The sequence below is a fragment of the Maylandia zebra genome, linkage group LG20 (assembly GCF_041146795.1).
Source record: "Maylandia zebra isolate NMK-2024a linkage group LG20, Mzebra_GT3a, whole genome shotgun sequence".
Lineage (NCBI taxonomy): Eukaryota > Metazoa > Chordata > Actinopteri > Cichliformes > Cichlidae > Maylandia > Maylandia zebra.
Genome location: NC_135186.1, coordinates 31,112,330 through 31,125,085, shown reverse-complemented (window position 1 = coordinate 31,125,085; position 12,756 = coordinate 31,112,330). Strand labels below are relative to the sequence as shown.

The window sequence follows — 12,756 nt, the reverse complement described above, 5'->3', positions numbered from 1 at the left end:
TTATCCTGTATTCCCAGTCATCCAGCGGTGTCCGGTTAGAGACAGCCTCTCTTAATTTTGACACTAACTGGAACCTCAGCTTGGACTTGGCGACTGACCTGGGTCTGTCTGGGCTTGTTTTCAGACTGAACCATCCCACACTTTGGAAAGAGAGTGTTGTGTGGTGAGCCACGTGTACAGGAACTGGATCTAGAGGAACCAGCGAAGGTCTGTTTGACTAGAAAGTTACTACTGGTATTAACAGCTAACTGGTAAGTCCAGAACTTATCTACAAATCATTTTCTGGTCATGTTTTAAGGTATTGTTAATCTCTGCGATCACTGTCTTCCTTTACTGCCGTAACAACAGTTATTTTAGTTCCTTAGCAACGAGGGCTAACGTGTTAGCCTGCCCGTGCTAATCGTCAGTGTTTAAAAAGATATGACGAAGCTAAATTAGCATGCTAGCTGTTGTTTGCTTTACTAAAATGCTAGTGTTCGTGTAACTTTTCAGCTCCCAAATGAATATTAAGGCGGACATTAGGCAGGAACGTGAGTTTAGGCAGAGTTAAAATAAATAAATAAATAAATAAATAAGTAACGTTCCTGTTCGTTTGTAGCTCGGAGGGGGGGGAGACATGTCCTTACTTACTATATAATTAAGTCTATTATTAGTTTTATAACTGATGAATTGCTAATAAGTCTGGAGGGTTTTTTTGTTAAGTGATCTAATAAATTCGTTAAATTTATTTTGCTTTGGTGAGTTTGCTGACCAGTGTTAATTTATGATGGCGCTTGTTTGTTTAACTTTTGCGTATTTTTGCATGTTTTTTATTACTATGTGCATATCTGGTGCAGTTTTCCTCTGTTGTGTCCCCGTGGTCAATATTTCAGCAGAATAATGTACAGAAAAATGGCTTTATGCATATTTCTGACAATATTTACTGGGTTTAGAAGTGGGCGTGTTTGAGTTGCGAAAGTATCGATTTGTGTCGTTGCGACACTGAAGTCGATTTTTGTTTGTTCGTTTCCCATTTTTGTATTTTTAATTTTTTTTGAAACCCTGAATGGTATTTAATTTAAAATGAGCACATGGAATATTGAATTAACCTAAATACACTAATGCAGTAAGTTTACCAGAGTAGGAGAGAATTTTAAAAAAACAAACAAAAAAAAAAACTAAAATCTGAGTGATTATACTCGTCAAACAGAATAGGAAATGGGTTGTTGTCTTCAGCACTGAAACGAGCAAAGGAGAAAATGGCAACATATATATGAAGGCCTTACCAACACAGAAATGTAAACTGAATCGCTGAAAAAGCACAGCATTCATACTGATGCTCAAGAGGATGGAAGGGTACAACAGACAATGGTGGAGGCTATAATTTACATGTAGATGTTTAAATAGAGACAGAAAAGATCTCATCAAGGATCTGGATGACAACAATGTAGACTCTATATTGTAGATTAATGGGCTGAACATGGTTTTTGATTGGCAGAGCACACGTAGGGAGCTACAGACCGCCATGGAGATTAAAAAAAGAATGTGGTATTACTGGTCTGTTTGTTGTAGGGTGAAAAGAGCTTTCCATAGGCAAATGCCTACGCAAATGGATATGGCTGTGGTACCATTTAAAAAGAATAAAACACTGGTAAAAAACAAAACAGGGTGATAGGATAGGGTCTGAGGAATAGAGACTCTGCCTCAGTATTGTTTATCAAATGATTTCTTGAATCTATCAACACACTTTAAACACATATAAAAACACCTTTGTCCTTTAGTTTATATTTATTGGATTTCTTGCATATAATTGTCTTAACTTATGATTTCTTTTCAGCCAGATTATGATATAAGTAAATATTTTATTTCCTCAGTTTTAGGGGTAGGGAGTAGTGGGGCCGTTTTCTAGTGTTTTCTGGCAGTATGACACCTATGACAATAACTCAACAACCTGTATTTGTTGAACATTTAAGAATATAGTTCTAGAATTTAAGCTGAACTAAATCTGCTGCCACCTTTCGAGGAATGGGTTTGGGATTTTAGAGAAGGGGAAATGCACATTTATATAAAGGAAAGGCAAAATTGGTGCATAAAAAAGCAGGACAATAATTGTTATGTCTTGATTATTTTTATAGCCCTGCTTTGACCTTTCATCCAGAGGTAAACATGGCTGTTTGGAGGAAACTGTGGTGCAGAAACCTCCTGGCTGTCTCTCTGCTTTTCTACATGCTCCTCCACATCATCGATGTGCACGCACGGCCAGCCAACATGTCGGCCTCTAAAGATAAGTCTCCATCCAGCAAAGACGAGAACGAGATTCTTCCCCCAGATCACCTGAACGGGTTGAAGATGGAGCTGGACGGCCACCTCAATAAGGACTTCCATCAGGAGGTTTTTCTGGGGAAGGAGATTGAGGAGTTTGATGAGGATTCAGAGCCGAGGAGGAACAGAAAGAAGCTTATTGAAATATTTACCAAGTAAGACGTGGTTTTAATTCACTGAATAGCACTTGAGTCACAGCATTCCTGAGCAAGATGCTCAAGCATAGCTGCAGATCAAGTTTGACGCAATAAACCAAGCATTCAAGTGTTGTTAAGTCAACGTCATCCTTCAGCTCAAAAAAGCAAAGAAATATTGACTACTGACCAGTGTGGCTGTTCTCACAGGTGTTACAATAAAGTGTAATGTCCGCACATCCATTAAAAGAAAAAAAATGATTTAGGAGATTTAGCAGAGCTGATATAAGAGGATAAGCTTGGTTCTGGGTGAAGTATTTCTTTAAAAAAATGCAGCACTGCTATAACTTTGGAAGTAAACATAGACAGAAAGCTAAAGACTACTAACTTGGACCCAGTTTTATATGCTAATATAAACACTTTAGTTTCATTTTTCAGTTTTATTTGTCATATGCAAGTTAGCACAGGGTCAACATTGCAATGAAATGTGTTTGACGAGCAGCAGTCACTCAGCAGCATGGTACAGTAGAAGAAAATATAATAAAAAATAAATAGAAAAATAGTAAAGAGCAAAATATTAGAGAGACGTGGTAAAAGAGAAAAGATGACTAAATATATATGTATCTATAAATATATGTACACTAGTGATTAAATAAGAAAATCTTGAGAAGAAATATGACGGGGGGGGCAGATGGGATATTGCACAGGAATGAGCAGCAGAAAATTACAGTATTGCACTTTTTAAATATAAATATCAATGACAATAAAGTGGAGTAACCAGTGCAGATTAAACAGAGTACTTGTGAAGCTGCAAGGTAGCTTCTGAGTGCGTCCTGTGGACTGTGTTGTGTGTGTTTAAGTGTTGTGTTTGAGGTGTCGTATGGCTTGGTGGTAAAAACTGTTTTTAAGTCTTGTAGTCCGAGCAGACAGACTCCTGTAACGTCTGCCAGATGGTAACAAGGAGAACAGCTGATGTGCTGGGTGGCTGTGGTCCTTGATGATGCTGTGTGCTTTACGGAGGCATCGCTGAAGATAAATGTCCTGAATGGCAGGAAGCTGTAGGATGAGGGTTTAAATTTTTAATTGTTCTCACTAAAAGGAACATCATATTGTAGGAAGATTACATACAAAGCTTCAGACAAAAGATCATCTGAGAGGAGCCCATCCCCAACAGTTATGAATACATTGCTGCGTAGCTTGGATTACTTGCTATGAAAAATGAAAACATTGCTATGTTCCTAAGCTTAAAGTCTTAGTTAGCCTGAGAGCCATTCTTACTTGGCTCATGACATGCTGCACATAAATGGTAAAAATACAAAGCTGGAGAAGCAAAGAATGGCCGCTGATTAGTTTGCCTGTCAGTAACAAGATGAGAGCCTCGTCCAGCACAAGAAACACTTGGAGCCGGGTTGCAGGACTTAAAATTCCAGATGTTAGGAAAAATATCCTAGGGCATGATATATGTGTACCTACTACGGTTGTTGTAGAGGTGCATTTGATTTTGTTATGTACTAGGTTGTAGTTGTGGACCCTTTTGCTGTGCTGTTTACTGCACAACATGTTTATCTGCGTAGAGGGCAAATTTCAGAAATACGAGGCAGCACAGCTGTATCCAATGAAGCAATATACTGAAGTAAAGCAAGCTTTGCACATATTTCTTCATGTAGTGGTCCTTTATTTTGAAATTAACTTAGTAAATTTCCTTTCGTTATTTGACGAATTCTCAGTAGTATAAGACCATTAATGTAAGAGGTCCCAAGGGTTGGGAAATTCCTGTGTTACAATATGACAAACAAATAATTCAACCTGATGTCTTTTCCAAGCTTTCCAAACCAGCAAATTTTGGTCATTGGGTATTGGACAGCCAGGGGTCAAACCGTGACTGCCACCCAGAATTAGATCATGGATACAAGTGGTGTAAAGTGGCTTCCTCCAAAGGACGAATGGACTCTTTAGAGAGAGTGAAGAGCTTGTTCATTCAGAAGGGAATCAAAGTAAAGTTACCCCTCTTCTAAAAGAAAAGAGCTAGGTGAGGTGGTTCAGGCATCTGACCAGGACGCCCCCTAAGCACGGATCTTTCAGCATGTCCTATTTGAAGGAGGACCCAAGGAAGACCCAGGAGATTTAGTCTCTTGGCTTGGTCCAGTCCAAGCGTCAGTAAATGTTTTTATTCGTTCATCCATCCAAAGGCAGACAACTTAAAGGCTGAATTTATTAAATGGAAGAAACTAATTTATTCTCTGGTTCTTCTGAGTCACATGATTCATGCAGCTTATCATTGTCCTGGATGTTTTTAATCTATCAGCTTAAATGGCAAGAGGAAAGATTCCTGTTCACGCCGGAGAAGCAAATTCATGATAATAATATAAAAAACAAGCATATATACTGTAAATATACAGCCAGGGTCATAAATCACTCGGTCACTTCAGGGCTAAAGTGCTTTACATGTGTGAGCCAGACAGACAAAGCCTTAGGTGGGTCATTATCATCGTTTAATTAGACGCCTAATGGAGTAGAGACGCTGCTAATGTTCAGGAACTGGAGCTAAATTGGGAACTAATTTATTATTTTAATGATTTCCTCACAGGGTCGACTTCAACAGGGACAGGAGCATAAGTGCCAAGGAGATGCAGCGCTGGATTATGGAGAAGACGGAGGAGCACTTTCAGGAAGCCAAGAAGGAGAACAAGAACAGTTTCCGTGCTGTCGATCCAGACGGTGATGGTGAGAGTCACAGACCATGTCCCAGACTTAAAAATACTTCCTGTCAGGTCAAATCTAAATTCTGATTTCATGGGTTGTGTGTAGGTCACGTGACATGGGATGAATACAGAGTGAAGTTTCTGGCCAGCAAAGGTTTCAATGAGAAAGAGATTGCAGAGAAAATAAAGAATAACGAAGATCTGAAACTGGATGAGGAAAGTAAGTTGAGTTTTTTCCCGTCGCAAGTAAAATCTGCAAAGCTCTGCTGTAAATCTGACTGTGGTGTTAATATTTATCCGATCTTCATCTCTACAGCTCAGGAGGTCCTGGAAAGCCTGAAGGACCGCTGGTTTCAGGCTGACAACCTTCCAGCTGACCAGCTGCTGAATGAGGAGGAGTTCTTGTCTTTCCTTCACCCTGAGCACAGCAGAGGCATGCTCAAGTACATGGTCAAGGAGATTGTGCGTGACTTAGGTATGTTTTACTTATAAATATTACTTTATAGTTGTACTGTCACAAGATAATGGTGTATTTACACACTGAGCAGATGTGGAGCAACCTAAGGATTAACAGACAGTCAACCTTTTAATGGCAATAAACATTTATTGCCATTGCATTAAAAAAATAAGTCAAAGAGAAGAAAATGCAACAGAAGACAAATAAAAAGAGTAAAAATTCAGGACAACGTTATTAAACATCTTACAAAATCAACCTAAAATGGTGAGTTTTGCTAATTTTTTTAAAAATGAGGAACTGATCTCTCAGTAAGAGGAAGTTTTTTTTTTTCTACAGCACTGGGACTAAAACAGTAAAACGTTACAGTAAAGTTTACTTTAAACTTGCGTTTGAAACTGTAGTTGATTCTCTGATCTGAGGTCGGGAGGTAGCATGAAGTGTTAGGAGTACTGAGATGTAAAGTATAGCTGGACCAGGGAGTGATTTTTGAAGTAAATCTTAACCTGGGTGATTTCTGCGAGGTCTGGACTCAAGTGTTTTGTGAGGCCTCTCACTGCTTTGTACTGACTGCAGAAACCGCAGCATCATGCCGACATGTATGCAACGAGTTGTAGTAATATAATCGTGAGGAAACAAGGGTATTGAAGATTATTAAATTATTTGTAAGTGTGAGCTGTAGAGTGGTACAGATGTTTGACATGCTGGTTGGATTTCAGATTGCTTTATGTTGGTTATTAGTTGTCCGAAGTGTGGAGTGACACTAATATAGTGATAAAGACCAGTACAAAAGAGTTTTATCTGAGATCAGCTAAAGTAAATTAGAAGGCAATGTAATGAATTATAGTGTAAAGATGTGCTGCACACACACGGCTGTTTTAAAACATCCTCAACCATGCAACTCCAGCAGTGAGTTTGGAATTGCTTTACATTATGAAATTAATGTATCCAATCAGAGAGTCGCACACCACCCTTCAGCTTGTAACCTTCTCTTTAGTATTTGGAGGGCTGATTTGGTGATTTTTTTTTTTCTTCTCTTTTTAAGGCATTAACAGCACCATTGTGCTAAAATGTTTCGCTTCACAGTTTCTTAGATAGCAGGACAGTTCATTTGATAGAGAGAGGGACAGAGAAAAAATAGAGCAAGCCTTAGCTTTAGGCAATCACGAGACATGAGTTAACAACTTGAACTGATACAGCTCATTATTATTGTGGTCCTCTAGCTACCACGCCTAAGTTTAATAAGAGTTTCTTGAGGGTAAAATTGCTCCATGTTAAAAGAGAGCTTGAGAATGCCGCACATCAACATGGTCTCCTGAAGCCTCGTTTAATGGTTGTTTGACACAGAAACCGTGAGATGTTCAAAGCCCTGTAAACATTTATACTGATGCTTGAGGTGTGTCAGTCTCGCTGCAGTCTTCTCCTGACAGAAAACCTACAGCATCAGCTTTCCTGGTAGAGGAACAAAAGAAGTCAAAACAGGATAATAGTTTCCTGAGTTTTTACAGCCGTTGCAGCATCTCTTTCTCTTCCTGTCATTTGGGAATCTACAGTGTGAGAACCTGCATCACTGAAATGCTGGTAAAGACCAACCTTTCAATGCACTTGTGTCTCCAACTCGGCCACACATGCACAAACTGTGCTTATCTGCTGTTGTGACCTAACCTTTGCTCCATGGCATTCATAAGGGCGGCAACAGTGCACACTCATGTACTGAGAGTCAGTCCCTCCCTACACTTCCCTTTTAGTTCAGAATCGGAGGTGAAGTTATTGTTCCCGAGGCAAACACTCCTTATTCACTAAAGGTCCCAGTGTTTGTTTGTTTTTTTATCAAGAAGCTGTGTGTTGTGGAGCTGGAATAGCTTTTAAAGAAACCTGATGATGAGATGAGAAGGAACGTGGGCGACCGTGGCTCAGGGGGTTGGGAATCGCATCTGTAACCGGAAGGTCGCCGGTTCGATCCCTGGGCTCTCTGTCCTGGTCGTTGTGTCCCTGGGCAAGACACTTTACCCTACTTGCCTACTGGTGATGGCCAGAGGGGCCGATGGCGCGATATGGCAGCCTCGCTTCTGTCAGTCTGCCCCAGGGCAGCTGTGGCTACAACCGTAGCTGCCTCCACCAGTGTATGAATGTGAGAGTGAATGAATAGTGGTATTGTAAAGCGCTTTGGGTGCCTTGAAAAGCGCTATATAAATCCAATCCATTATTATTATTATTATTATTATTATTATTATTAATTATAACAAGGAAATTATGGTAAAAACACTAAATAACATTCAGACACCTCATATAGTGGAGAAGAACTGGATAGTAATTTTATTTAGAAAGAAAATAAAAAATAAATGTATACAAGAGACGTACATGGTTTTTCCTGCTTAAAAATAACAGGTTACCTCAAACTTAACCATAGTTGAGCCACATGTAATTAAAATGAGCTTATTTTACATTATTAGATATAAGCCTGTCCATTTAATAAACAGAAATGTATTTTATTCGTGAGAAAATTTAACCCCACTTCATTAAATACTGGTTTACAATCCTTTCATCTCAGTCCTGGTGGTTTTTCTTTCACAGAGGGACTAAAGCTCTTGCATGAAAAGCATTACTGAGATATTTATTTGACAGAACTGGTTTGGTCTCTCTGTTGGCACAGACAAGCACTGTTTGTACCTGTTGGCATTTTGTCACACGGAAGTAAGCATTAACTTAGTTTTATCTAAGTGATATTTCAAGCCCAAATATAACAGGTTTTCATTTACATCCCATATGGGAAAAGAGTAAAATGTCCCGTTCCCTAATTTTCCATCTTCTCCTATAGTAAATGTTTAACGTTCTCATACTAGGATTGGCAGTTGAAAGTGGCCCCACTTGCAATTTTCTCATGCAGCGTAATGTTTACTTTTCATTTTTCTCATGAAACATAATTTTATGAACAAACGGGGCTGCTGTCATTAGGAAATCTTATACAATGTAAACATTTCAGGCAATTTTTTTGTATGTTCTTTCTTTTCCGTATGGAACTAAAAAAAAAGAAAACGCAGTTAAAAACCAGAGGAAGGCATCAGCTAATGTAATATTTTCCTTTATTTATGTCATAATAATAGTGTCACCAGATCCCAGCAAACTAAATGTGCAGGTGTGGGATTAATGCTAGGAAGTTATTAACATAAAGATAAACACACTATGCAGGTTAGAAGTTTAACATGTGAAGGACTGAATGGCTGCAGCTTTCTCAACCAGTACTACAACAAAATACTTTTATGATCACTGTAGCTGTTAAACTGGTGTTAGGTTAGGTTTTTGTGCTGGCTCACTGTGGTGATTGTGACAGCTGATCTAAACAGTGCGCCGTATAATTCTGGGGTTTTTCTTTCAGACCAGGACAGCGATAAGAGGCTGACACTGTCGGAGTTCATTTCTTTGCCCGTGGGCACTGTGGAGAACCAGCAGGCTGCAGAGATCGAAGATGAGTGGGTCAGAGAGAGGAAGAAGGAGTTTGAGGAAGTCATTGATTCAAACCGCGACGGCATCGTAACCATGGATGAGCTGGAGGTGAGCGATGAAAAAGCAACTATAACCATGATAGATACAGAAATGATATGCAACATAATTATTTGATTGGTTTTGTTTATTTGTTTCAAATAGAAACACAATGATTGAGCTGATTAACAGAAACAACAGATCTCAACATCTCTACATAAATCAAAGCACAGAAAAGAACAAATTGATCAGTAAGGGTCCAATAATGCTCACCGGATTGATCACGTTGCACACAAACAGTCGCCACAGATCCGTACCATTACATACTAGTGATGAAGGCATGAGTACTTATGGCAGTACTCTCCACTACCACCACAATCACCACTCAGACAAAATGCCCATGTTAGTGATGGTATAAGAGGAGCAAAGATTTTGTTTCTTTTTTCTTGTTTTTTTTTGTTTAGAATGCCTAAATTTTTCAAACTCTTACAGCATCTGCCTCTGTCTCTGAACTCCTGTACGTATTATATATTATTTATGTTATATATGGTAGTAAAAGGTGACTTGGTCATGCACCCATGTCTTCAACCAACGCAAGATGATAAAACTTCAGACGTGGATGCCGAGCCAGAACGACACCAAACTGCAGTCACAACAGCGAGCGTAACCAGGCCATAACATAAATACTAGATATGGTAATTGAGAAGTATATAAACAATGGGAAATAAAAAAAGTAAACTAACATTAAAGATGATGGAAAAACTGAGTGAGCTCTTAAGTGTGATTTGGAGAAATTAAAATTAAATTAGTACAGGTTTTATTGTAATTTGTTGTAATCACAGTCTGCTCTGAATGAGCCCTGGGACTTCAGGGTTTGAGCTGATGTTGTCAGCAAGGTTATGCAAAGCCACCAAGCCAATTTCACAAAATGAGGTGGAGCGTGGCAGGAAGGAAGAAGCCGTGAAGTTGTTGTTCAGAGCCAGGTTACACTCCTTTAACACTTTGTTGGCAACTTGGAAAATGCCACCACTATTTTCCAATGTTTTAGCTTTTTACATTTGTCACTTTTTGTCAAGTTTTCACACATATTGTTTTATATGGTTCCACACTTGATAAAGGATTAAAGATGCGAGTGAGTAAAAAAATGCAAAATACAAAAGCAAAAAATAAAAGAAACCCTTCCATTTATACTTTGAACTTTTATAATTATTACATCAAAATAAAAAGTAAATCAACGTGTGTGTATATATAAAGAAAAAGTGACTTACTGAAAAAGATAAATTACATTTAATTTCACTTTATATGTGACTTTTCCTTAAAAGTTCCAACTGCAGGTCTCCTTTATATGGCGTGTATGAAACAGCTCAATAAGATGTGGGCTGAAATATCAACATTTTATATTCTTAATTATTAACACTTTCAAAAGGAATTGATAATTAAGCTTCTCTTCATAGTCCTTATAAATTCTCCTTCACGTCTTTTCTTGACCTCATGATGATTATCTGCGTTGTGAGTGGCTGGAAAACCTCCATCAGGAGGTATCCAGGTAGGCGTCATGGTCAGATGTACCAGCTCCCTCAGCTGGTTCTTTACAACGTGAAGGATTTAAAAACTAGTAGAGACCGAATAAAAACATTCTTACATATGTCCAACAAAATAGCTACAGCAGGTATAGCTGATATATTTTCCTGTTTCTCCGTGTTTCATCTTTCAGGAGTACATGGACCCGATGAATGAGCACAACGCTTTGAACGAGGCCAAGCAGATGATCGCTGTTGCAGACGAGAACCAGAACCATAACTTGGAGCTGGACGAGATTCTCAAGTACAGCGAGTACTTCACAGGGAGCAAGCTCATGGATTATGCCAGAAACGTACACGAGGAGTTCTGAAAACAGATCCGGCGTGAGGGACAAACCTGGAAGATTGGCGACGAGATGATCAAGATGTTCTAGTGTGCAATTCTGTATTTAAAAACCCTAGCATCAGCAGCCTCTGTCACTGCTGAGTCCAGTTAACACACTCCTCCTTCAACCCTGGACCAGTGAAGCTAACACAGTCTGCCTTTTGCGTGCCATTGGACTGTTTGAAGCGTTCTTCATTTTAAATTTAAAAGCGCTGCACCGATTCCAAAATTTATTTTTTTTTAAACCGTGAAATGTGTGTATATGAGGAATTTTCATTGCTGGTGCAGTGGTGAGAGAGACTGAGCAGCTAGGCGAGCTGTTTTTCTGCAGGATCTGTTGTCTGTATACAGTGTAAATATTCACATTTATCACACACAATGCATCTGTCAGTGGGAAAGATAATGGTGCTGAAGGGTGTGACGCTTAGAGAGACACTAATGGAGTAAAAGCGTATATTTGTGCGACAAGATATATCACATAATTGCCCAAACTTAAGAATTTCATTTTTAGTGTAGTATAGTTCCACCGCTTTCCACAATAGGTCGAGTCCGTCCTTCCACTGTACTTAAAAACAGGGTGTTTATGTATTTAAACAGAAAAAGTAAATAAGATTAGAATAGAAATATAAGAAGAACTTAAACTAAAAAATCTGTTTGTTGAAAAAGATTAATATATGAGTATATTTTGAAGGAAACTCAAAAGCAGCATCTAATCATGTCATTTCACCTGTGTCCGTTTCTAAATCTTTACTGCAACCACTCTAATTCAGACTTAATGTTTAGATGTGGAAGAAGAATATCTTATATATAAATATACATTATTATTTTAATTTTTTTTTTTTTTTGCATCTTTGAACGTCATGCAGACGTGTACTCATTTAGTCCTGGTGTCTTGGGTCTTATTTACCTCTTGAATCTTTAAATGCTCACAGTCGATCCATATAATTGATTTTCAGCTGCATGGACAATTATCGGATTTAACAATTTTCGCTGCATTTCTGTTTCCAGTAACCTGTGGAGTGTTGGCATCCCGCTGCAGTCTTTTCTGTCCTCTGTGCGATTGTAAAATAAGATTTATGATAAGAGAATGTGACACAGCTTTACAAAATGTACTGCAAATATGCCATAAACAATAAATATTTCTTATCAACTGATGACTGTTTGCGTTTGAGTTATGTTTATCCCCAGGCAGGAGGCTAGAGCCCTTTGGTCCTGGCTTTGAAAATGTACTTCAAGAACAGAAGAGGAAAGCCAAACTAAAGCACTGAGTGTTTGTCAATTTTGAACTTTGTTCAGTGGAACAAAGTTCAAACATGACCTTTTTTAGACATGGTACCTTAGGCAGATGTTGCATTTAATTACTGCGTTTCAATGTATCAGTCTGAAACCTGCATTTAAAAAGTAACTTTAAGTTAAATTTAGTCCCATTTAGTATCTTAAAGTCATTCGAACCCTTCGCTAATCTCCAAGACCCAAATCTGTCAGATTTTTCCACCAGTGTGACAAATTCTAACACAATGATGCCTCATTGTGTGTTATGTATCTAAAGCTTCTTAAAGATTATTTTATTGAAACCGTATTTGCAACAGTAACATGTAGGGGAACTCCTAGTGTTTATGTTGATGTGTTACAAAGTAACATCAGACTGGGATTTCAGTATTTGTAAAAAGATCAACTTCTGTAAATTAATATCTCTGTTCTGAGCTTTTGAGAAGAAGAATCAGAGAGAAATGTGTTGAAGAAAATCTGCCAGTGAGCAGGTTAAGTTCACAGGCTAACT

The 12,756-nt window shown here is 38.5% G+C and overlaps 1 protein-coding gene across 2 annotated transcripts; it reads left to right on the top strand.

The window, feature by feature from the left end:
- Window positions 1-12,130, top strand: sdf4 (stromal cell derived factor 4). Of its 2 annotated transcripts, none has more exons than XM_076878117.1 (7): window positions 1-207; window positions 2,115-2,456; window positions 5,023-5,159; window positions 5,244-5,357; window positions 5,454-5,612; window positions 8,968-9,143; window positions 10,786-12,130. In XM_076878117.1, exons 2-7 carry the CDS (start codon window positions 2,146-2,148, stop codon window positions 10,960-10,962), a joined length of 1,074 nt encoding a protein of 357 aa, XP_076734232.1. In that variant the 5' UTR covers window positions 1-207; window positions 2,115-2,145; the 3' UTR covers window positions 10,963-12,130. The 2 variants fall into 2 exon arrangements, with proteins under 2 accessions (XP_076734232.1, XP_004560407.1); XM_004560350.4 differs by having other exon boundaries at window positions 2-251.
- The last annotated feature ends 626 nt before the right edge of the window (window positions 12,131-12,756 follow it).